This window comes from Coregonus clupeaformis, chromosome 24 (assembly GCF_020615455.1).
Source record: "Coregonus clupeaformis isolate EN_2021a chromosome 24, ASM2061545v1, whole genome shotgun sequence".
Lineage (NCBI taxonomy): Eukaryota > Metazoa > Chordata > Actinopteri > Salmoniformes > Salmonidae > Coregonus > Coregonus clupeaformis.
This window is the reverse complement of record NC_059215.1, coordinates 27,417,409-27,443,860: the sequence shown is the minus strand read 5'-3', so window position 1 is coordinate 27,443,860 and position 26,452 is coordinate 27,417,409. Positions and strand designations below refer to the sequence as shown.

Below are 26,452 nucleotides of genomic sequence, written 5' to 3'. Positions count from 1 at the left end.
TCGTTCTCCGCCAACATCAAGGAGGTGACCCGATCCTGTAGGTTCATGCTCTACAACATTCGGAGAGTACGACCCTGCCTTACACAGGAAGCGGCACAGGTCCTAATCCAGGCACTTGTCATCTCCCGTCTGGATTACTGCAACTCGCTGTTGGCTGGGCTCCCTGCCTGTGCCATTAAACCCCTACAACTCAATCAATCAATTTTATTTTATATAGCCCTTCTTACATCAGCTAATATCTCGAAGTGCTGTACAGAAACCCAGCCTAAAACCCCAAACAGCTAGTAATGCAGGTGTAGAAGCACGGTGGCTAGGAAAAACTCCCTAGAAAGGCGAAAACCTAGGAAGAAACCTAGAGAGGAACCAGGCTATGAGGGGTGGCCAGTCCTCTTCTGGCTGTGCCGGGTGAAGATTATAACAGAACCATGCCAAGATGTTCAAAAATGTTCATAAGTGACAAGCATGGTCAAATAATAATCAGGAATAAATCTCAGTTGGCTTTTCATAGCCGATCATTAAGAGTTGAAAACAGCAGGTCTGGGACAGGTAGGGGTTCCATAACCGCAGGCAGAACAGTTGAAACTGGAATAGCAGCAAGGCCAGGCGGACTGGGGACAGCAAGGAGTCACCACGGCCGGTAGTCCTGACGTATGGTCCTAGGGCTCAGGTTCTCAGAGAGAAAGAGAGAACGAGAGAATTAGAGAGAGCATACTTAAATTCACACAGGACACTGGATAAGACAGGAGAAGTACTCCAGGTATAACCAACTAACCCCAGCCCCCCGACACATAAACTACTGCAGCATAAATACTGGAGGCTGAGACAGGAGCGGTCCGGAGACACTGTGGCCCCATCCGAAGAAACCCCCGGACAGGGCCAAACAGGAAGGATATAACCCCACCCACTCTGCCAAAGCACAGCCCCCGCACCACTAGAGGGATATCCTCAACCACCAACTTACAATCCTGAGACAAGGCCGAGTATAGCCCACAGAGGTCTCCACCACAGCACAAACCAAGGGGGGCGCCAACCCAGACAGGAAGATCACGTCAGTAACTCAACCCACTCAAGTGACGCACCCCTCCCAGGGACGGCATGAAAGAGCACCAGCAAGCCAGTGACTCAGCCCCTGCAACAGGGTTAGAGGCAGAGAACCCCAGTGGAGAGGGGAACCGGCCCGGCAGAGACAGCAAGGGCTGTTCGTTGCTCCAGAGCCTTTCCGTTCACCTTCACACTCCTGGGCCAGACTACACTCAATCATATGACCTACTGAAGAGATAAGTCTTCAGTAAAGACTTAAAGGTTGAGACCGAGTCTGCGTCTCTCACATGGGTAGGCAGACTGTTCCATAAAAATGGAGATCTATAGGAGAAAGCCCTGCCTCCCGCTGTTTGCTTAGAAATTCTAGGGACAATTAGGAGGCCTGCGTCTTGTGACCGTAGCGTACGTATTGGTATGTACGGCAGGACCAACTCGGAAAGATAGGTAGGAGCAAGCCCATGTAACGCTTTATAGGTTAACAGTAAAACCTTGAAATCAGCCCTTGCCTTAACAGGAAGCCAGTGTAGGGAAGCTAGCACTGGAGTAATATGATCAAATTTCTTGGTTCTAGTCAGGATTCTAGCAGCCGTATTTAGCACTAACTGAAGTTTATTTAGTGCTTTATCCGGGTAGCCGGAAAATAGAGCATTGCAGTAGTCTAACCTAGAAGTAACAAATGCATGGATTAATTTTTCTGCATCATTTTTGGACAGAAAATTTCTGATTTTTGCAATGTTACGTAGATGGAAAAAAGCTGTCCTTGAAACAGTCTTGATATGTTCGTCAAAAGAGAGATCAGGGTCAAGAGTAACGCCGAGGTCCTTCACAGTTTTATTTGAGACGACTTTACAACCATCAAGATGAATTGTCAGATTTAACAGAAGATCTCTTTGTTTCTTGGGACCTAGAACAAGCATCTCTGTTTTGTCCGAGTTTAAAAGTAAAACGTTTTCAGCCATCCACTTCCTTATGTCTGAAACACAGGCTTCTAGCGAGGGCAATTTTGGGGCTTCACCATGTTTCATTGAAATGTACAGCTGTGTGTCATCCGCATAGCAGTGAAAGTTAACATTATGTTTTCGAATAACATCCCCAAGAGGTAAAATATATAGTGAAAACAATAGTGGTCCTAAAACGGAACCTTGAGGAACACCGAAATGTACAGTTGATTTGTCGGAGGACAGACCATTCACAGAGACAAACTGATATCTTTCCGACAGGTAAGATCTAAACCAGGCCAGAACTTGTCCGTGTAGACCAATTTGGGTTTCCAGTCTCTCCAAAAGAATGTGGTGATCGATGGTGTCAAAGGCAGCACTAAGGTCTAGTAGCACGAGGACAGATGCAGAGCCTCGGTCTGACGCCATTAAAAGGTCATTTACCACCTTCACAAGTGCAGTCTCAGTGCTATGATGGGGTCTAAAACCAGACTGAAGCATTTCGTACACATTGTTTGTCTTCAGAAAGGCAGTGAGTTGCTGCGCAACAGCTTTTTCTAAAATTTTTGAGAGGAATGGAAGATTCGATATAGGCCGATAGTTTTTATATTTTCCGGGTCAAGGTTTGGCTTTTTCAAGAGAGGCTTTATCACTGCCACTTTTAGTGAGTTTGGTACACATCCGGTGGATAGAGAGCTGTTTATTATGTTCAACATAGGAGGGCCAAGCACAGGAAGCAGCTCCTTCAGCAGTTTAGTAGGAATAGGATCCAGTATGCAGCTTGAAGGTTTAGAGGCCATGATTATTTTCATCATTGTGTCAAGAGATATAGTACTAAAACACTTAAGTGTCTCTCCCGATCCCAGGCCCTCGCAGAGCTGTGCAGATCCAGGACAGCTAAGCCCTGGAGGAATACGCAGATTCAAAGAGGAGTCCGTAATTTGCTTTCTAATGGTCATGATCTTTTCCTCAAAGAAGTTCATGAATTTATTACTGCTGAAGTGAAAGCCATCCTCTCTTGGGGAATGCTGCTTTTTAGTTAGCTTTGCAACAGTATCAAAAAGAAATTTTGGATTATTCTTATTTTCCTCGATTAAGTTGGAAAAGTAGGATGATCGAGCAGCAGTGAGGGCTCTTCGGTACTGGCTGCAGCCCGTCTGGTGTTCAACCTACCCAAGTTCTCTCACGTCACCCCCCTCCTCCGCACACTCCACTGGCTTCCAGTTGAAGCTCGCATCCGTTACAAGACCATGGTGCTTGCCTATGGAGCAGTGAGGGGAACGGCACCTCCGTACCTTCAGGCTCTGATCAGTCCCTACACCCAAACGAGGGCATTGCGTTCATCCACCTCTGGCCTGCTGGTCCCCCTTCCTCTGCGGAAGCATAGTTCCCGCTCAGCCCAGTCAAAACTGTTTGCTGCTCTGGCACCCCAATGGTGGAACAAGCTCCCTCACGACGCCAGGACAGCGGAGTCACTCACCACCTTCCGGAGACATTTGAAACCCCACCTCTTTAAGGAATACCTGGGATAGGATAAAGTAATCCTTCTACCCTACCCCCCAAACCCCCAAAAAAAAAGAAAAAAAAAAGAAAGTATAATTGTAAAGTGGTTATCCCACTGGCTATAGGGTGAATGCACCAATTTGTAGTCGCTCTGGATAAGAGCGTCTGCTAAATGACGTAAATGTGCCCTTGAGCAAGGCACTTAACCCTAATTGCTCCTGTAAGTCGCTCTGGATAAGAGCGTCTGCTAAATGACTAAAAAAAAATTAAATTTATTGTGCTGTTGGTGAGTTTAGCTGGGGAAATGGCGCCGTCTGTTGGTGAGTTTAGCTGGGGAAATGGCGCCGTCTGTTGGTGAGTTTAGCTGGGGAAATGGCGCCGTCTGTTGGTGAGTTTAGCTGGGGAAATGGCGCCGTCTGTTGGTGAGTTTAGCTGGGGAAATGGCGCCGTCTGTTGGTGAGTTTAGCTGGGGAAATGGCGCCGTCTGTTGGTGAGTTTAGCTGGGGAAATGGCGCCGTCTGTTGGTGAGTTTAGCTGGGGAAATGGCGCCGTCTGTTGGTGAGTTTAGCTGGGGAAATGGCGCCGTCTGTTGGTGAGTTTAGCTGGGGAAATGGCGCCGTCTGTTGGTGAGTTTAGCTGGGGAAATGGCGCCGTCTGTTGGTGAGTTTAGCTGGGGAAATGGCGCCGTCTGTTGGTGAGTTTAGCTGGGGAAATGGCGCCGTCTGTTGGTGAGTTTAGCTGGGGAAATGGAACTGTTGCTCTAGACAGCTGCCTAATCCTGCCTGATGGGTCCTGATCATACAATTACATTTACAATCCCTATTAATTCAATAGCATCTCTGTGGGCCTAGTCATAAAGATGTCATTTAACTTTTAAAATATATTACCTTTTACTGTGGCATAAACACAACCAGTATTGATGTTTTTATCTGATTTACCAAACAAATCACTTCAAAAGATCTCCTTTGCACAGCAACCCGCGCACATTCACCCGACATATTTCCAGCCTCCAAAAAAAATGGTGAATGGAAAGAGACATCTGTTACACAAAACACCAAAAAGTGCAATGACATTTGGCGATTGCCAATATAGGTCAGAATTATTGCCTCCACTGCTGTGGTTTCGGCCACTCATCTCTGCCTTGGCAAAATGTTAAGTGTCCTCGTTGAACCACATGGCATTTTGGAGCAACGGCCTACCACCCGTTTTCAAGCCCATCCGCCGAGGTTTCATCCCTCTGACATACGCTAATGTTAAATAATGGTGTAATAGCCTACAGTTTCCTCGACATTTTGTTTTCATTACTGTGAGAGGCTTTTTTTAAAATGTTTTACCCCACTATTTATTTTGCTGTAACGGCGTACTGGACCGCCTTACATTCACCCCTGGGTGAGACAGAGAGGGATGAATGAAGGGGAATAGGAGGAGGGCGAGAACGTTGAGGGAAAGGTATAAAAACCGCCTCTGGAATGAAACGACACACCAACCTTGACAAAGTAGAGCGGCCGTGGTTTGTCTTTCTGAGCAGGGGTGATGGAGGAGAGGACTCTGTGGATGTCGGTCATCCCCCACACCGTGGAGCCCAGGAGAGAGGGAGAGGAGCGAACACACACACGCAGCACGTCCAACAGGTCCCTCACACGGGCCTGGAACAGCTGGAGGAAGAGATCACACACACTGACAGCAAGACAGATACACACCAGAGAGAAACACACACACACACTTATGGAAACACTTATTTAAAAAAAGGGCCAAAGTCGTACCCTTGTTTTGGCGTCAGCCCCTATGACCCGTGTGATGGGTCTCATGCCGTCGGTCTTCGGGATGAAGCGGAGGCGAGAGGTGACGGTGGTTTTGGGGAGCGACATCACCTGGGCCAGGGTCAACTCTGACATCTGTCCTTTAGAGAGGTGACCCCTGGGAACAAGGTCATAATAGTTAGTAGACGTTGACCACAGAGTTAGAGGAGACAGAGAGAGAGACAGAGGAGACAGAGAGAGGTACAGACAGAGGAGACAGAGAGAGAGACAGAGAGACACAGAGAGAGAGAGAGAGAGAGAGAGAGAGAGAGAGAGAGAGAGAGAGAGACAGAGAGAGAGAGAGAGCGCGAGTGGGGGGGGGGTTTGTGTAAGTCTGAGTGACTCTAGCACTGAGTGCTGTGTGTATGACAGTATGATCATGCTCGTACATGTGTAACTGTGTATAATACCTGAAAGCCAACTCCTGCAGCTTGGCCCAGACCTGGTATCTGTAGAAGCGCAGTGCGTTCTTCTGTCCCATGCTTTCTGTGACGTAGAACATGGCTCTCACCAGACCTAACACGTAGCCATCCAGCAGCCAAGCCAGGAGCTGGCCAAGCAGCCGCGTCCGATACGACAGCTCACTGGGCGGGCAGCGGCCTGGGGACAAGGGGTTAGAATGAGTGGAAACAAGGTACGTAACAGATGTAATGGAAGCTGGATGGAGGAGGAGAGAGATTGGGTAAAGTTGGGTAAGGAAGAGGGAGTGGGTAAGAGGGGTGAGTGAGTACTGGAAGGTGAGTAGGAGATGGGGTAAAGTTAAGAGTCTGGGAAAGTGGAACTCACCGGTCTTGCTGATCTTCAGCCAATCACAGTCGTTCACCTTCATCTTCCACATCAGCTCAGCCAATGAGATCCTCTCAAACTTGCCCATGGACAGGAAGTTCCTGACTCGGGACAGGAAGTTTAATCGGTTGTGGTCCGACCCCCAGAGCTCCAGGGGGACCACCATGGAGAGGCACTCTCTGACAAAGAGGTACACCCGGTGAAGTGCAGTGTGCTGGGACAGGAGCGCGGCGCTATCCCCCTCTCCATCTCCCACCCGTGGACAAACCCTCTGCAGTATCTTAGAATAGGGACAACTCCTGTGTTGACATAACAGCTGACTAAACCAGGGCACCATGTTGAAAAACCTTCTGGGAAGTCTCTTAGTCTTCCTCTCTGTTCCGTTCAGATAGGCCACGCCTTCAAAGAACACCAGTCTCACTAAGTCCCGCCCCTGCAGACGCCTGGGCCCCTCATCCCCACCTTTCCTCTTCCTGTTTAGCAGGAAGCTGCGCATGCCCCGCCCCCCGTAGAGCATGCCCAGGGTGCGGATGAAGCACTGGGAGGGGGGGAGTGGTGGGAACAACCCTGATCTCCAACTAGGACCCCCCTCTATATGGACGGTGGCTGATACGGGTGCCTCGACGGGTATTTTGGCTCCAGACTTTTCTTCTACTGGTCTTTGGACTACAGCCGGTGTTTCCGCTGGCCTTCTACATCCTGTTTTCATTGATATCTGCTCACCATGACCAGCGGGGACCTGCATAGAGCTCTCTGTGGGTTCTATGATGAGCATCACAGCCTCCACTGGTCTTTCACCTCCAGCCATTTGCTCCAATGGCTTCCTGAGTTGTTCCATTTCTACTGACACCTGTAGGCTCTGTGTGGGTCCCTTCGTGAGAGAAATAACCTCCACTGGTCGCTTGACCCCATTTGTTTCCAGTGTTCTGAGCTTACAATCGCTAGTCCCACTGGAGACTGTCGAAGCTTCCCTTTGAGTGCATTTCCTTTTTCCAGGCAAACACCCCTCTCCTTCCTCCTTCTCCTCATCTCTCTTCCTCTTCCCACCCAAACTCACCTCTTCTCCCTTCTTCCTTTTCCCAGTGGCTCCACCTCCATCCCTTCTCCTCCTTTTTCTCATATCAGAACCCTGAAATTCCCATCCCCTATTTCCCCCCTCCTTGCTACTCCTGGCGTTCCCAGTAGTAGCATTCAGTTTGTATCCCAGGTCGAACCTTGATATGCCCGTTGACGTGGAAACGCGGTCGTACACAGGCACGCCGCACACCTGGAACGCGGACGACGGTGGCACCGTGACGAACACAGAACAGCTCTCCAGGAGGTACTTGGTGACGTCCGTGCCGAGGCGCTGGCAGATCCTCTTCCATAGGTCGCTACCGTGGACGTACGCGGCACTCTGAGTGACCTCGCCGTGGAACTTAAACTGGTCGGCGTCGCGGTCCTGGAACGCGGAGGGGTAACCGTAACCGTGAGCCAAGACATTCCTTTTCTTCTTCCTCTTGATGTTGTTCAACACGAACGCCAACAGCTCAGGCACAGTGCTGATCTATGGATGACATGTAGTCAATACGTCAACATTACAGGCACGGTGCTGATCTAAGGATGACACGTAGTCAATAAATCAACATTACAGGCACGGTGCTGATCTAAGGATGACATGTAGTCAATACGTCAACATTACAGGCACAGTGCTGATCTAAGGATGACACGTAGTCAATACGTCAACATTACAGGCACGGTGCTGATCTAAGGATGACACGTAGTCAATACGTCAACATTACAGGCACAGTGCTGATCTAAGGATGACACGTAGTCAATACGTCAACATTACAGGCACGGTGCTGATCTAAGGATGACACGTAGTCAACACATCAACATTACAGCCACAGTGCTGATCTAAGGATGACACGTAGTCAATACGTCAACATTACAGGCACAGTGCTGATCTAAGGATGACACGTAGTCAATACGTCAACATTACAGGCACAGTGCTGATCTAAGGATGACATGTAGTCAATATGTCAACATTACAGGCACGGTGCTGATCTAAGGATGACACGTAGTCAACACATCAACATTACAGGCACAGTGCTGATCTAAGGATGACACGTAGTCAATACATCAACATTACAGGCACGGTGCTGATCTAAGGAAGACACGTAGTCAATAAATCAACATTACAGGCACAGTGCTGATCTAAGGATGACACGTAGTCAATACGTCAACATTACAGGCACGGTGCTGATCTAAGGATGACACGTAGTCAATACGTCAACATTACAGGCACGGTGCTGATCTAAGGATGACACGTAGTCAATACGTCAACATTACAGGCACGGTGCTGATCTATGGATGACACGTAGTCAATACGTCAACATTACAGGCACGGTGCTGATCTAAGGATGACACGTAGTCAATACGTCAACATTACAGGCACGGTGCTGATCTATGGATGACACGTAGTCAATACGTCAACATTACAGGCACGGTGCTGATCTAAGGATGACACGTAGTCAACACATCAACATTACAGGCACAGTGCTGATCTAAGGATGACACGTAGTCAACACATCAACATTACAGGCACAGTGCTGATCTAAGGATGACACGTAGTCAATACATCAACATTACAGGCACAGTGCTGATCTAAGGATGACATGTAGTCAATACGTCAACATTACAGGCACGGTGCTGATCTATGGATGACACGTAGTCAATACGTCAACATTACAGGCACGGTGCTGATCTAAGGATGACACGTAGTCAACACATCAACATTACAGGCACGGTGCTGATCTAAGGATGACACGTAGTCAACACATCAACATTACAGGCACAGTGCTGATCTAAGGATGACACGTAGTCAACACATCAACATTACAGGCACAGTGCTGATCTAAGGATGACACGTAGTCAATACATCAACATTACAGGCACAGTGCTGATCTAAGGATGACATGTAGTCAATACGTCAACATTACAGGCACGGTGCATTTTGTTATGTTGCAGCCTTCTTCTAAAATGGAGTTACACACCCCCCCCCCCCACCCAATCAATCTACACACAATACCCCATAACGACAAAGCAAAAACAGGTTTTTTAGAATTTTTTGCAAATGTATTAAAAAATTTAAACTGAAATATCAAATTTACATAAGTATTCAGACCCTTTACTCAGTACTTTGTTGAAGCACCTTTGCCAGCGATTAAAGCCTATAGTTTTCTTGGGTATGACGCTACAAGCTTGGCATAGCTGTATTTGGGGAGTTTCTCCCATTCTTCTCTGCAGATCCTCTCAAGCTCTGTCAGGTTGGATGCACAGCTATTTTCAGTTCTCTCCAGAGATGTTCGATCGGGTTCAAGTCCGGGCTCTGGCTGGGCCACTCAAGGACATTCAGAGACTTGTCCAGAAGCCACTCCTGCGTTGCCTTGGCTGTGTGCTTAGAGTCGTTGTCCTGTTGGAAGGTGAACCGTTGCCCCAGTCTGAGGTCCTGAGCAGGTTTTCATCAAGGATCTCTCTGTACTTTTCTCAGTTATCTTTCCCTCGATCCTGACTAGTCTCCCAGTCCCTGCCGCTGAAAAACATCCCCACAGCATGACGCTGCCACCACCATGCTTCACCGTAGGGATGGTCTTGGTGGTTCCAAACTTCTTTCATTTAAAACTGATGGAGGCCACGCTGTTCTTGGCGACCTTCAATGCTGCAGAAATTATTTAGTACCCTTCCCCAGATCTGTGCCTCGACACAATCCTGTCTCGATGCTCTACTGACAATTCCTTCGACCTCATGGCTTGGTTTTTGCTCTGACATGTACTGTCAACTGTGGGACCTTATATAGACAGGTGTGTGCCTTTCCAAATCATGTCCAATCAAATGAATTTACCACAGGTGAGCTTAAGTTCGAGTCTAGCAAAGGGTCTGAATACTTATGTAACTAAGGTATTTCTGTTTATTTTTAATACATTTGCTAAAATTTCTAAAAACCTGTTTTTGCTTTGTCATTATGGGGTATTGCGTGTAGATTGATGAGGATTTTTTTTTTAAATCCATTTTAGAATAAGACTAATGTAACAAAATGTGGAAAAAGTCAATGGGTCTGAATACTTTCCGAATGTCCATCCTGGTGATCTAAGAATGACGTAGTCAATACATCAAACATAACAGGCACAACGTAGTCCCCTGTAGCTCAGTTGGTAGAGCATGGCGCTTGCAACGCCAGGGTTGTGGGTTCGTTTCCCACGGGGGGCCAGTATGAAAAATGTATGCACTCACTAACTGTAAGTCGCTCTGGATAAGAGCGTCTGCTAAATGACTAAAATGTAAATGTGAAATGTGTGTGTGTCTTGCTGGCTGTCTCTGCACTGTTTGTGCATTTTAATCCATGGCTTCTGGGGTCAAACGTAGCAGTGCAAAACAATACAAAGCATCTTTCTTCATCTCAAATGTCAATTCAAAACGTTGCATTTTATCGCAAATATTTAGCTAAGTAAAAAGTCGGCTACTCCGTGACGTTAGCTAGCTAGGCTATGCTTTAGTTATGTAGCTAGCTAACTACACGTTTACCTGATTGCAGCTGGGGACGGTCTGTAGGGTTTTATCCGTACAGACAAACACTCCTCGGACAAACGATATGAAGCGGTTTGTATCTGTCGGTTCGATGAGCACCGCTCTCTGTCCCTCTCTGAAGACAGTCCCGTCCCCGAACTCCTCCAGAGTCTGGACATGCGGATACAGAGAGTAGAGCATGCCGAGCACACGTGTCATATCGCCACCGGGCATTTTGAACGGACATACTAGTTACTTACTACCTCGTAGTGAATCTGGATTGTTGTGCCCATTTAATGTGCTCTGTTTCGGTCCGTCACTGTGTAGCTATCTTGTTTTTCTATTGTGTCTGAATCCTACAACCGGAGAGACACCGTTAATGTGTGTTTGTGGGTCCCACTTTCCGGCGCTCAACGAATCAGAAGCTAGCTAACGTCCAAATCAAGGTTTATTGGTCGCGTAGACCGTTTAGCAGATGTTATAGCGGGTGTAGAGAAATGCTTATGTTACCAACTCCTAACAATGAAGTAAAATGTTAAACAAGTACACAAAAATAATTAACTACAAATCAAGAAATGTCGGAACGAATCCAATTAACAACCCAAATTGCATTCTCCTTAAACCCCGGAAGCAGCCATTCAACTTGCCGTTCACCAACTTAATGACAAAATACGTTCGGTACTTACCAAATAATGGAGTTTCGCTGAGCAACTATCTTCATTACTGCCGTAACTGGTACCTAATTCCAAAAAAGGTCTGAATAAAAGTTACATGCAACCGAAAAAAAATATTGTCTGGAAATAATCAAAGTATTGTTTTTGACCAAGTGCCCATGCGCCAAATCCACCACATCTGGACCTCCAATAAAATCACTCTGGAAATATGCAATCACTGTAAAAACGTTCCCTATATGGTCTACTTAATATACTTTCATTAAATATGATGGGGTTCCGTGTAGCGCAGTGATACAACAGATAGATATGATGTCCATACACTGTTGTAGGTGATACAATTCTTCCTGCTGTTGGATCAGCCGACCTGAGCAGTAATTAGTTATTTTTTATTAGAGATGCAGAAGATGTGGATTTTGCACATGCGCACTTGGTCAAAAACAATACGTTATTTGCAGACAAGGCATTTTTTTTCGGTTGCATGTAACTTTTTATTTACACCTTTGTTGGAAGTACATACTGGACATAGCCACAGGTAGTAGGGATGCAGCACCCCCTGAATTTAAAATAATTAAGGTTTCCCCAGCAACCCAACCCCCGGTAAAGAAAATAAAATAAAAAAATATTGCAGCACCCCCACCCCTAAACTACTTCCCACGGCTATGATACTGGCCATTACAAAAAAGTTGGTGAATGGCAAACCCATGATAGTTGTTGCAGCTTTAGATCTTCCCCCTATTCTACATTTCAAAGGGGATATTTCCATCTCTGTCCATGAAACCTCTCATATGTGGTGTGAGCATTTTTTTTTAGAATCGCATTCTGGAACATGTGCGAGTAGGCTTACCGCCGTGTGCACGTCGCTGCGCATATAAAATGTGAAGAATTAATAGTTTATCAACATTAAGCTAAACATTGTGATCTGTTCAGCCTTATTAATTGATACGGTGTATACCTCCACTACTTGGATACGCATCATGGAGATGAAGTATACCCCAATGCCCACTGTAAAATAAGAAAGGATAAAGCGAATACCTGCATATACCCTCCCGAGTACCGCAGCGTTGTAAGGCGCTACATCTCTGTGCTAGAGGCGTCACTACAGACCCTGGTTCGATTCCAGGCTCTATGACAATCCTGCCGTGATTGGGAGTCCCAGCATCGTCCGAGTTTGGCCGTCATTGTAAATAAGATTTTGTTCTTTATTCTTAACTGGTTAAATAAATAAAAATACACCACTGAGCAAGTTGAATGGCTACTTCCTGGGTTTAAATGATATTCAACATGTCCTGAAAGCCCCAACTCTGGCTGCTATCTATCTGATGAGTTTACACAAGATATACTAAGAATGATATGTACAGCAGTAGAAACAATTAGACTGAACTATGTCAAGAATCCAGTATATATGAACAGTGTGACTAAAATACAATGTACAGTAGTAGAAATATTAGAATGAGCTATGTCGACAATACAGTATTTAAATACACATAACAAAACGCCATGGCAAAATGGATAGTGATATACAGTGCCTTGCAAAAGTATTCACCCCCCTTGGCGTTTTTCCTATTTTGTTGCAATTACAACCTGTAATTTAAATGGATTTTTATTTGGATTACATGAAATTAAGTGGAATTAAACAAATAAATAACGGAAAAGTGGTGCGTGCATATGTATTCACCCCCTTTGCTATGAAGCCCCTAAATAAGATATGGTGCAACCAATTACCTTCAGAAGTCACATAATTAGTTAAATAAAAGTCCACCTGTGTGCAATGTAAGTGTCACATGATCTGTCACATGATCTCAGTATAATTTATATACACCTGTTCTGAAAGGCCCCAGAGTCTGCAACACCACTAAGCAAGCGGCACCATGAAGACCAAGGAGCTCTCCAAACAGGTCAGGGACAAAGTTGTGGAGAAGTACAGATCAGGGTTGGGTTATAAAAAAATATCCGAAACTTTGAACATCCCACGGAGCACCATTAAATCCATTATAATTTTTTTTTGAAAGAATATGGCACCACAACAAACCTGCCAAGAGAGGGCCGCCCACCAAAACTCACGGACCAGGCAAGGAGGGCATTAATCAGAGAGGCAACAAAGAGACCAAAGATAACCCTGAAGGAGCTGCAAAGCTCCACAGCGGAGATTGGAGTATCTGTCCATAGGACCACTTTAAGCCGTACACTCCACAGATCTGGGGATTACGGAAGAGTGGCCAGAAAAAAGCCATTGCTTAAAGAAAAAAATAAGCCAACACGTTTGGTGTTCACCAAAAGGCATGTGGCAGACTCCCCAAACATATGGAAGAAGGTACTCTGGTCAGATGAGACTAAAATTGAGCTTCTTTTGTATTTTTGACCCCCTTTTTCTCCCCAATTTCGTGGTATCCAATTGGTAGTTACCGTCTTGTCTCATCGCTGCAACTCCCGTACGGACACGGGAGAGGCGAAGGTCGAGAGTCGTGCGTCCTCCGAAACACAACCCAACCTAGCCGGAAGCCTGCCGCACCAATGGGCCCCAAGAGACTTGCATCTGTAATTGCTGCAAAAAGTGGCTCTACAAAGTATTGACTATGGGGGGTGAATAGTTATGCACGCTCAAGTTATGTTTTTTTGTCTTATTTCTTGTTTGTTAAACAAACAAAAAATATTTTGCATCTTCAAAGTGGTAGGCATGTTGTGTAAATCAAATGATACAACCCCCCCAAAAAAAATCAATTTTAATTCCAGGTTGTAAGGCAACAAAACGCCCATAACTTGGTTTAAAAATGCTATGCGTAGCAAAAATACCACCAACCATAATTAAAACCCACTTATTTTTATTTTAAAATAGCAAAACAGTAGCCCATTTGAGTTCCTGGTGCAGTAGTCCCACTATGATCACGTGTCTTACATTCTCCTCCTCCATTTAAAAAGGAAACATTTCAACCACATGGCCAAGGAACTATTACCAGGAACACCATCTTGGTTGAAACGTGATGTGGCATCATTCAGAATCCATTTGATCGATTTTTATCAGTAGAAACTAGTCAGATCAGCGATTACACATCAAGGATGGGGGAAGATTCTGTAAATAAGTGTTGTTGTTTTTTTTACTCATCAAAAAGGGTTCAGAGACATTCAGTCCAGGTCTTTCCCATCAGGTCAGTTAAAGGAAAGGAGACAAACCATTTTGCAGATGTCCATGGTGGGCTCAGACCACCAGCATATCAACAGGGGGAGGTCTGAGTGGTATCTGCCCCAGGGTGAACCTCTTCCCTCCAAACTCCTTCAGCTCCTCTTCACTCAGCTGGCTCTTGGCGGTGAAGAGACTGTCTGTTGGGGCCATACCCCCAAACCCTCCACTCGCCTGTCCAAAACCACTTGCAGCCACTGGCACCGCACTCCCGAAACCACTCCCTCCAAATCCTCCTCCTCCTCCTCCACCGGTGGTCGTCGAGGCGAAGCTAAACCCGGACGGAGAGGCAGGAGCTCCGAAACCGGCAGAGGTCGGCTCCTTGGTGGTGGCAAAGGAGAAACCTGCTGCCGAGGGAGCAGTGGTGGCTGTAGAGCCGATCCCAGTGGGAGGTTGTGCGATGGCTGCCACAGCACTGCCCAAACCAGAAGCTGCACCCAGCGCAGCAAAGCTGAAATTGATGGCACCCGTGGTGTCCTGGACTGGGGCCTGGGCCGGCACTCCGAAACCTAGGGAGAGTCCAGCGTTAGATTGAGAGAAGTACCAGAGATATATCATCCTACTAGCCTACTGTCCTTGTTTCAGGCACAAACAGTGGCGCTCTCTCATGGAAACCTTATGTTCAACATGGGAAAGAGGAGGATTAGGAACGCAAGTAAATATTTTAAGACCAACTGCATGTCCCACTAACTATCTTAGCCATTCAACATAGGAGATACAGAGGGTCTTATCCAGTCATAGGAGTTACAGGGGGTCTTATCCAGTCAACACAGGAGTTACAGAGGGTCTTATCCAGTCAACATATCAGATCTTACCTGCTCCAAAGCCTGATGGTGCTGAGGACCCAAAGCCGGTAACTGGTGTCGACCCAAAACCTCCAGACGCTGCCTGTGGTGCTGGGTTGTCCAGCTCTGCAAGCTGGGAGAGAGGAGATAGGATTACTCAGCAAAAAAAGAAACGTCCTCTCACTGTCAACTGCGTTTATTTTCAGCAAACTTAACATGTGTAAATATTTGTATTAGCATAACAAGATTCAACAACTGAGACAAACTGAACAAGTTCCACAGACATGTGACTAACAGAAAGGGAATAATGTGTCCCTGAATAAAGGGGTGGTCAAAATAAAAACTAACAGTCAGTATCTGGTGTGGCCACCAGCTGCATTAAGTACTGCAGTGCATCTCCTCCTCATGGACTGCACCAGATTTGCCAGTTCTTGCTGTGAGATGTTACCCCACTCTTCCACCAAGACACCTGCAAGTTCCCTGACATTTCTGGGGGGAATGGCCCTAGCCCTCACCCTCGATCCAACAGGTCCCAGACGTGCTCAATGGGATTGAGATCCGGGCTCTTCGCTGGCCATGGCAGAACACTGACATTCCTGTCTTGCAGGAAATCACGCACAGAACGAGCAGTAATGCTGGTGGCATTGTCATGCTGGAGGGTCATGTCAGGATGAGCCTGCAGGAAGGGTACCACATGAGGGAGGAGGATGTCTTCCCTGTAATGCACAGCGTTGAGATTGCCTGCAATGACAACAAGCTCAGTCCGATGATGCTGTGACACACCGCCCCAGACCATGACGGACGCTCCACCTTCAAATCGATCCCACTCCAGAGTACAGGCCTCGCTGTAACGCTCATTCCTTCGACGATAAACGTGAATCCGACCATCACCCCCGGTGAGACAAAACCGCAACTCGTCAGTGTAGAGCACTTTTTGCCAGTCCTGTCTGGTCCAGTGACGGAGGGTTTGTGTCCATAGGCGACGTTGTTGCCGTTGATGTCTGGTGAGGACCTGCCTTACAACAGGCCTACAAGCCTTCAGTCCAGCCTCTCTCAGCCTATTGCGGACAGTCTGAGCACTGATGGAGGGATTGTGCGTTCCTGGTGTAACTCGGGCAGTTGTTGTTGCCATCCTGTACCTGTCCCGCAGGTGTGATGTTCGGATGTACCGATCCTGTGCAGGTGTTGTTATACGTGGTCAGCCACTGTGAAGATGATCAGCTGTCCGTCCTGTCTCCCTGTAGCGTTGTCTTAGGCGTCTCACAGTACGGACATTGCAATTTATTGCCCTGGCCACATCTGCACGTTCACGCAGATAGGCAGGGACCCTGGGCATCTTTCTTTGGGTGTTTTTCAGAGTCAGTAGAAAGGCCTCTTTAGTGTCCTAAGTTTTCATAACTGTGACCTTAATTGCCTACTGTCTGTAAGCTGTTAGTGTCTTAACGACCGTTCCACAGGTGCATGTTCATTAATTGTTTATGGTTCATCGAACAAGCATGGGAAACAGTGTTTAAACCCTTTACAATGAAGATCTGTGAAGTTATTTGGATTTTTACGAATTATCTTTGAAAGACAGGGTCCTGAAAAAGGGACGTTTCTTTTCTTGCTGAATTTATATGGCTTTCTATTTTTCTTGTCGTATTACTACAGAAAGAAGTGTGTGTGTGTGTGTGTGTGTCACCATAGCGACTCTGGTGTTGCCACTCATAGCCCTCAGCTCCTGGACTCTGCTTCTCCATTGGTTGACCAGCTGATTGATGACGTTAGCCTACAGACACAAGGAAGGCTGCTGTTAGTACTGATTGAAATTCATTTCTCAGCAAATAAAAAAGACATACAGACAACATGGATGTAATGGCAATATTCTCTGGAATCACTGTCCTTAAGTTAGAAGCAATTAATTTAACCCCCTAAACTTCGCACTGCGGCTGCTCCAGCCACTCCTACATCACGTGTGTGTATATCCGAGGGGTTGGGTAAAAGCAGAAGAGAAAATGTCTGTCTCATATGGATCAATAAAGTATTCTTCTTCATTACATTGAATCCCAGTGCAGATGGCTTCATGTTATACTTTGTTAATGCAGATAGAGGGATATGCATGTGATTCTACTCACATATCCCTGCAGGTCTCCAGACGGCTTGGCGTTGTAATACTCCAGTCTCAGCTCCTCTGGAGAGAGCTCTGTAAACCCTGCACAGAGGAGAAGATAGGGTTCAATGCCATCCAGTTAAAAATCACAGCCAATCTAATATAGCCTACTACTACATCGAGATCTATCCAAGATGTTCCTTCCATCCCAACTGAGGTAATGGTTAACCAAACAACTGTGAGTGTGTGGCAGTGAGAAACTAACCGGACCAGTCTATAGAGCAGGGTTCTTCAATTCCGGTCCTGAAAGGGCCGAGGCACCTCTGTTTTTCATCCTCTCCTTCTAATCAGGGGGCTAATTCAGACCTGGGACTCCAGGTGATTGCAATTAACTACCAGGTAGAAATAAAAAACAGAAGTGTTTCGGCCCTCCAGGACCGGAATTGAAGAACCCTGCTATAGAGGGACAGACCAAAGCTAAGAAGTTCTCTTACCTGAGATGGTTGCTTTAAGGACAGAGTAACAGGAGAAAAGCCACTGGCCTGAAGTCTCCCAGATCTCCATATCCTTCTGGATGGTCTCCCTGGTGAGGAGAGAAGACATTCTAATAACTGGCTATTACATTTACAGACTACTTTGTCCGGGACTAATTGTGTGTGTGTGTGTGTCAATTCTGAATAGCATTGAGGAAACTGTTTCCACCCGAGCAGTCACTGGACTTACAGGTGTTTCTCATTGTCATCTTCTTCCCTCCCAGCCTTGTCGAAGCTGCTTTGAGTGTTTAAGGCAGAAAATCTGTTTTGGTTTGGAGAGGAGGCTGCGAAACTGAAGTTGGAGCTCTTGACTTGGGTGTCCCTTCCTCCTCCTCCTCCTCCTCCTCCTCCTCCTCCTCCTGGACCCCAGTTGTTGCCCCCACCTCCCCCTCCTCTTCCTCCTGGACCCCAGTTGTTGCCCCCACCTCCCCCTCCTCTTCCTCCCCCCCAGTCATCCCCACCCTGCTGGGAGGAGAAGGACGACGGCTGGACGTAGTTTCCTCCTCCAGACCTCTGAGCTGGGTTCACCCACACTCTGTTCCCAAACCCTGAAAACAGGACATTCAAGGATTAGACTACCTAAATATTGGATGGGAGAAATGTGTTGCTAGGCTGCATGACGTGATGACCCACTTTCAATTAATTGGCTTGAATAGCCCATTTGTTGTTGTTTTACTACATAACCTTTGCTTAAGGTTTACTGCAAGAGTAATCTCAACAGCCCAGAGCCAAACCTTACCAGAAGATTTACAGCCCAGAGCCAATCCTTGCCTGAAGGTTTACAGCCCAGAGCCAAACCTTACCAGAAGGTTTACAGCCCAGAGCCAAACCTTACCAGAAGATTTACAGCCCAGAGCCAATCCTGCCTGAAGGTTTACAGCCCAGAGCCAATCCTGCCTGAAGGTTTACAGCCCAGAGCCAAACCTTACCAGAAGGTTTACAGCCCAGAGCCAAACCTTACCAGAAGGTTTGCAGCCCAGAGCCAAACCTGCCTGAAGGTTTACAGCCCAGAGCCAAACTGCCTGAAGGTTTACAGCCCAGAGCCAAACCTTACCAGAAGGTTTACAGCCCAGAGCCAAACCTTACCAGAAGGTTTGCAGCCCAGAGCCAAACCTGCCTGAAGGTTTACAGCCCAGAGCCAAACCTGCCTGAAGGTTTACAGCCCAGAGCCAAACCTTACCAGAAGGTTTACAGCCCAGAGTCAAACCTGCCTGAAGGTTTACAGCCCAGAGTCAAACCTGCCTGAAGGTTTACAGCCCAGAGCCAAACCTGCCTGAAGGCTCTGACCAGCTACTGGATGTGGTTCTGGGGGAGAGTCAACACCCCCTCCTCTGCAATCTGACCGCCCAAAATAACCCCCCTTCCGAAATTCAAAAGACGGTGCAACCCCGCGATATCGTGATTGGTCCAAATAAATCAGTGAAGCAAATAGGTACACATTTTCCACATAACCATTCTCTAATCTCACGGCCGTAACATTTTGTAACGGAGGTATCAAGCAGAGACTACTAGAAAGAGAAGTAGCTAGCTAGGCTAAGAAGGAAACAAACAAACAAACGTGTTGTAGCCAAGGTTGTGGCTATTAGCTACAATGATGACTTGGCTATAGCTAGTGATGTGAAAACCGAGGCTTTCTTAACCCTTTGGGGCTTTTACCAAATTGTGCCGAAAAAAAAAACGATTCAATACGCTGAGATTTTAACACAGTGCACATTAGAGACATCTGCTGGTCAGCAATAAATATCAGCACGCTTGATGTTTATATAGACTTGGATGGGTATGAGTGTTGGTTAGATTGTTAGAATCCTCCTTACCCTTTTTGCCTCCAGGTTCACAATTCAAAAACGGTGAATCCGTGGTATTATTTAGGATGCTGAAGACAAAAGATTATCATAGGCTACACTAAATAAAATAAATTATTTGAACAACAATGCCAATGGGAAAATAGTGTGGTTTCACAGAAAATAATTTTTCAACCATAGACAGGATTTGATATTGTGCCTATGCTGGTGTCTGAGTCTAAATCCCTGTCCCTATCGGTTGAGCTACCGTTCAGGTGCTACACACTGGAAACATCTACATTTGAGGTTGGTGTGTGAAAGCAACTTTGCATCAAAGAAAGCACTGGCACCAAGGCGAAATCAGTGGGATCTCGCATTTTGCAACACACGGTTTGAAAAAGCACTTGATCAAATGAAGCTTTGAGGGTCATTGATGACGTGGTAATGCTACTTTGAAACCATCTATGCTTTGAAACGAGCAACCTAGATTTTTTTTAACAAACAAAACATTTATAAAAGACAGTGGCTCCATTGCATGATTAAGGATGTTAAATAAATAAAAATATACAGCCTACGCTTATCGAAACTCAATTTCACAGGTTAGAAATACAATGTAGCCAGTGTTTTAAAGAAAACGTAACAAAAAGGTGGAGCGATCTTTCCAACTGCTTAGAAGGTGAAATATCTAGATAAAACCAAAAAGCTTCCAGCAGAGGTCGGCGCCTGTCAGTTAAGGGATTTTGGATTGTAATGGTGACAGAACTACGTGAGTTTGTATTTTGAATTTTGTGGTCGCACACTGAGATTTGTGGTTGCAAGTACGATTCGCAAATGTGTAATTTTAATTTTGCAAGCTTGTATAATGATGTGTGAAAGATTTAACAACGGTCGCAAACTTGTAACTTGACATTTGAATATATTAAACAAGATTTGCAAGCATAATATATTTTCAGAATTATTACAAATCCATTTACGAGTATGAATATTCTGCTGTGAATCAAAAATAAACGTGCAAATTTTGACTCTGCACACACTGAGTTCAGTCACTGTTGTCACGTTACCAAGAGATTCGTAAGCTTGTAGAAAGTTTTGTACATTTGTAGAAAGAGATTCACAAGTAAAAATGAGATTCAAAATTGCCATCGATAAAATGCAATTGTGTTCGATGTCCGTGGCTTATGCCTGCCTGCCCATACCATAACCCCACCGCCACCACGGGGCACTCTGTTCACAACTCTGACATCAGCAAACCGCTCGCCCACACGACACCGTACACGCGGACTGGCTGTCATGGTTACACGTGGACTGGCTGTCATGGTTACACGCGGACTGCGGTTGTGATACCGGTTGGACATACTGCAAAAATCTCTAAAACAAACATTGAGGCGGCTTTAAAAAATGAACATTAAATTATCTGGTAACAGCTCTGGTGGACATTTCTGCTGTCATCATCCCGATTACACACTCCCTCAAAACTTGAGACAAATGTGGAATTGTGTTGTGTGACGAAACAGCAATTTTTAAAAGTGGCCTTTAATTGTCACCAGCACAAGGTGCACCTGTGTAATGATCATGCTGTTTAAATCAGCTTCTTGATATGCCACACTTGTCAGGTGGATGGATTATCTTGGCAAAGGAGAATTGCTCACTAACAAATTTGTTAGAACACAAAAGCTGCCAGACCACCACAGGACCCTAGAGGCATTACAGTCAATGATCACTGGAAAGCAGTAAGCTGACAGAACACCACAGGACCCTAGGGGTATTACAGTCAATGATCACTAGAAAGCAGTAAACTGCCAGAACACCACAGGACCCTAGGGGTATTACAGTCAATGATCACTAGAAAGCAGTAAACTGCCAGAACACCACAGGACCCTAGAGGTATTATGCATATTGTATGTGAATTGCCCATTTATATCAATGACACTAATAAAATGGTTGGATTGTTCAGCAACATGTGCAGTACATGCTAACACGGCTTTGGTGATGAAAGGAACATGTCATTTATTGTCATCTCCCCATCAGGCCACTGTACGCTGTGACAAGGACCTGGATGGTGACATCATCTGCTTCAAGCTGCCTGCCTGAATACTGGGGCCTTCAGTGGTACCTTCGCTTTGATTACAGCTAGTCTCCTCTCTGTCTCAGACATTTAACAGGTACTGTATGTAACCAGTCATTCATACAAACTGCTACGAACACAACAACTGACTTGTATTCACTTGTCCCTGGCTGTGTGTAGACTGGCAGCCCAATTCTGATCTATTTTCCACTAATGCCATCTTTTGACCAATCTCATCAGATCATGATTCAGAGCTGATCTCATTGGTCAAAAGACCAATTAGTGAAAAGATCAGGCTTAGACTACCTGTCGTAACAACGCAGCTGTTCTTCAGTCTTGTCTGGGATATATACAGTATTTTAGTCAGCACACCTGTGCGATGTCCTTTTAATACTGGTCTAAGGCACTGCATCGCAGCTGTTCTTCAGTCTTGTCTGGGATATACAGTATTTTAGTCAGCACACCTGTGCGATGTCCTTTTAATACTGGTCTAAGGCACTGCATCGCAGCTGTTCTTCAGTCTTGTCTGGGATATATACAGTATTTTAGTCAGCACACCTGTGCGATGTCCTTTTAATACTGGTCTAAGGCACTGCATCGCAGCTGTGCCACTAGAGATCCTGGTTCGAATCCAGGCTCTGTCGTAGCCGGCCGCGACCGGGAGACCCATGGGGCGACGCACAATTGGCCCAGCGTCGTCCAGGGTAGGGGAGGGAATGGCCGGCAGGGATGTAGCTCAGTTGGTAGAGCATGGTGTTTGCAACGCCAGGGTTGTGGGTTCGATTCCCACGGGGGGCCAGTATGAAAAAAAATATTTAAAAAAATAATAATAAATGTGTGCACTAACTGTAAGTCGCTCTGGATAAGAGCATCTGCTAAATGACTAAAATGTAAATGTAAATACATTAATAAAAATTTATTCACCCTGGATATGAGACTTAACATTGATTTTAGACCTTTTTGAAATCACAAGCTCGAAGTGTTGTCTTGATGGAGAAAGTCTGCATGTTGTCAGATGTTTAAGTAGTTAGTAAAAATCAAAAAGAACATGTTAAGTTAGTTATTGTTTTGTAACCTATAAAAAAAAAAAAACGAGTAGTTTATACAAAACTTTATTGCATTTGGTGGTCATCCCCAAAATGTTACAATTCAAAGCCTTGATAGTTGCATCCTTCCTCAGGGAACTGTCTGCTGTCAGCTGACAACATGGTGGCAGGTTTTTGGATGGGCTGCTCTAGAGGTCCACGGCCCAGCAGACTCACCTGGAAACAGGGGGACGGACACGTTAGTTTTGACAAAAGTCTGGGAGACTTTTAGAGAGAGGAGCGTGTATGAGTTTGAGTGAGTACAGTAAATCAGTGGCCCTTCATAATATGCTATATGTCATCACACAGACAGACTGCCATAGTGAAGGACGTTTACATCTGTGCTCTGGAGAGATCGTAGGTAGTTGGTCTTGGAATATTCTGTCTCTGTAGCACATTTTACATTTTAGTCATTTAGCAGACGCTCTTATCCAGAGCGACTTACAGTTGGTGAGTGCATAATTTTTTATTTTTTTTTCATACTCCCCGTGGGAATCGAACCCACAACCCTGGCGTTGCAAACGCCATGCTCTACCAACTGAGCTACATCCCTGCCGGCCATTCCCTCCCCTACCCTGGACGACGCTGGGCCAATTGTGCGCCGCCCCATGGGGTCTCCCGGTCGCGGCCGGCTACGACAGAGCCTGGATTCGAACCAGGATCTCTAGTGGCACAGCTATCACTGCAATGCAGTGCCTTAGACAACTGCGCCACTCGGGACCACTGCGCCACTCGGGACCACTGGGACCACATGTAGAGAGATGGATAGATGTACTGAATGCTCTTGAAAGAAAGAGAGCCAGAGAGTTAACATTTACATAGTTGATTATTGAGGAGGGCCTTCCAAACCAGACAAATGGATGCGTGAAAGACGCAGCAACTCAACGGTTTTCAATGGGAGGAGTGTGTTGTGCTGTCCGTCAGAAAAGTTGCAATCCATCAACCAATTAAAAAACTTAAAAACAGCGTTTTCACCCACCAAACAGCTGCGTTGGACATGCGTTTTAGTTTGAAGGCAGCCTTACTCTGTGGTTCAAGGTGTATCTTCACGTCTGTGACTTTCGCTCTCACCCCTAACCTCCCATTGGCCCAGGGCCTTCTGCAAAACTCTCCAATCACAGTATCTCTGACAGGGAGTTACTACAGGAGTAGACAGGGCTTCTCCACTCCTCATATGGGTAGAGTATTAGTTACAGTATACATATGAAAAAAAATCTGCATGACTTACTGACATGGAGTGCTCCATGTTCCTGTTGGTAGCAGGCCTCAACCTGGATGCAGGGAAATGTCCTGCCTTGGGAGTATTGTTGTATTCATCTCCGCCAGGCGCCTTGAAATCATGACAAACCTGCATAGATTAAGAAAATAAAATGGTAACTGTATTATTTTCTAGAAACCTGGCTAAACTGCAGTGATGGTGGTGGGAGTTAGCTAGCTAGCTAGCTATCCCCCCAGCAGTTTCAATTTAGAAAGCTATCTAGCTAGCTAATGGAATATATAAACTTTATCAAATCAGATGGTTAACTAGCAAATATATTCATTTTCCCCCTCGCATCTAAAGCTGCCTGATAAAGCTAGCCAGTTGATAGTAAAACTAGGATGAATCTCAGAGGCCAGCTAGCTAACGCAATAGCATCTGTTAATGCAATGGCTGGTCTGGAGTTTGTCTGAAACGTGCCATTATATTTCACATGATAAGCAAACTACTGCCTTTTTTACCTACAAGTAGATTGTTATGGTTTTCTTACCTCATCCTCTCTTGCTCATGTGGGTATCTACTTCCTGAGATTTGATTGATGGAACAATCCAGCCAATGGTTAGGCAGCTGTGGTTTTGGCAGAGGGAACGGATTGGTCAGGAGTAAAAGGTCCTGCCCCCAGAGCCGCTCAAATCGAATTTTTACTTGCGAATCTCTACAAATTTACAAAACTTTCTACAAGTTTACAAATCTCTTGGTAACATGACAACAGTGTACTTTTTTATTCACAGCAGAATATTCATACTCGTAAATTCTCAAAATAAATTATGCTTGCAAATCTTATTGAATGTATTCAAATGTCAAGTTACAAGTTTGCGACCTTTGTTAAATCTTTCACACATCATGATACAAACTTGCGAAATTAAATTACACATTTGCAAATCGTACTTGTAACCACAAATCTCAATGTGCGACCACAAAATTCAAACTCATCGTTTTGTCATCATTATAATCCCATAGTCAGATGGCAGTGTGACATCATCATCATGTGGTATTTAAGCAATAAGGCAGGAGGGGGGGTGTGGTATATGGCCAATATACCACGGCTAAGGGCTGTTCTTAAGCACGATGCAACGCAGAGAGCCTGGATACAGCTCGTAGCCGTGGTATATTGGCCATTTCCACAAACCCCCGAGGTGCCTTATTGTTATTATAAACTGATTACCAACGGAATTAGAACAGTAAAAATAAATGTTTTGTCATACCTGTGATATACGGTCTGATATACCACGGCTGTCAGCCAATCAGTATTCAGGACTCGAACCACCCAGTTTATAATGTTAGTTTGATACAAGCGTCGATACGTTGTGTGGAATCAGTAGTGTTTAAAAAAAACTGCATCAGAGCTCCCTTCTCAATCGTCCCATGACTACCTACAGTATAGCAGAAAAAGACTTTGGTCTGGGGACCGGGATGAACAATACTACTAGCTAGAACTACAGCTAACTAGTCTCGGCTCCCAAGCTTCGCCGACGTTGTCTTACGTGAAGGTAAAAGCCTGTGCCGTGGGGCAGAGGCTAGCTACTACTAGCTAATACAACTAGCTACTCGTTACCTCCTCCTCCGCCTCTGTTGGACTGTTGAGGGGGACGGCTGTTGTTATCTCCACCGTACCCGCTACCACCACCACCGCCGCCGCCTTTTGGGTGCTCATTCCAACACTTGTCGCCATATCGACACCGGCCTTGCATCCAAAAGTTGCACACCGTCATAATGTGGCAGAATTTATAGTTTTCGGTGCGGTGAATTAAACGAAATCCTCTCGTTTCCCACTATACTTTTCAACACCACATTGTTTTCGTTCAGATTACGCCATTTTGAAAATGTCGCAGGGCTATGACATCAGTTTTAACGCGGGTTTAATGCAACAGGGCGCCCATGTGTTTGGTTTTGGTACTGCAGCCAGGAACGTAACTCAATCAACATAATCATCAGCCCCTGTAGAAAATAGTACAGAAAATAATTATTTACCGGCAATTAAATAATTATATTACCAAAGACAATACAATTTATAGTATTATTGTGTGTGTGTGTGTGAGTGTGTGTGTCTGTCTACGTGTGTGTATGTGAGTGAGTGTCACGTGGATGTGGGTGCTCAAATACTGTAAATAAATAGCCTATGTATAGAGCATCAAAATTGTCGGCGTTGATAGTACAGTTGCTATGTAAACTATGTTATTTTGAATTTATTGTTGAAAGTATTGCAAGACAGAGAGACAGAGAGAAGGAGGCAGTGAAAGAGAGAGGAGGAGGGAGTGAAAGAGAGAGAAGGAGGGAGTGAAAGAGAGAGGAGGAGGGAGTGAAAGAGAGAGGAGGAGGGAGGGACACAGAATGAGTATCCGTGGGATTCCTCTTTGCCAACTCCACATTTCAGAGCGTTTCACCTGTGGCAGAA

The 26,452-nt window shown here is 45.7% G+C and overlaps 2 protein-coding genes across 5 annotated transcripts in view; both read right to left on the bottom strand.

Annotated features, from left to right (window-relative positions):
• Window positions 1-11,036, bottom strand: part of tert (telomerase reverse transcriptase) — a 23,338-nt gene extending 12,302 nt beyond the window's left edge. For 2 of the 4 annotated variants that reach the window (XM_041846643.2, XM_041846647.2), the window contains exons 1-5: window positions 10,631-11,036; window positions 6,068-7,613; window positions 5,692-5,881; window positions 5,246-5,399; window positions 4,970-5,137 (exon numbers count right to left, since the gene is read on the bottom strand). In XM_041846643.2, coding sequence (XP_041702577.1) covers window positions 4,970-5,137; window positions 5,246-5,399; window positions 5,692-5,881; window positions 6,068-7,613; window positions 10,631-10,846 — 2,274 coding nt within the window. In that variant the 5' untranslated portion in view covers window positions 10,847-11,036. The remainder of the gene's footprint in view (window positions 1-4,969; window positions 5,138-5,245; window positions 5,400-5,691; window positions 5,882-6,067; window positions 7,614-10,630) is intronic. The other 2 variants (XM_041846644.2, XM_041846645.2) reach the window with 2 other exon arrangements.
• Window positions 11,037-13,960: 2,924 nt separating this feature from the next.
• On the bottom strand, window positions 13,961-25,883 carry nup42 (nucleoporin 42). The gene is made up of 8 exons (XM_041845149.2): window positions 25,613-25,883; window positions 18,294-18,416; window positions 18,059-18,260; window positions 17,830-17,918; window positions 17,361-17,437; window positions 16,928-17,014; window positions 15,277-15,379; window positions 13,961-14,970 (listed from the first exon to the last, which is right to left on the bottom strand). Exons 1-8 carry the CDS (start codon window positions 25,767-25,769, stop codon window positions 14,480-14,482), a joined length of 1,329 nt encoding a protein of 442 aa, XP_041701083.2. The 5' UTR covers window positions 25,770-25,883; the 3' UTR covers window positions 13,961-14,479.
• Between the last annotated feature and the right edge of the window lie 569 nt (window positions 25,884-26,452).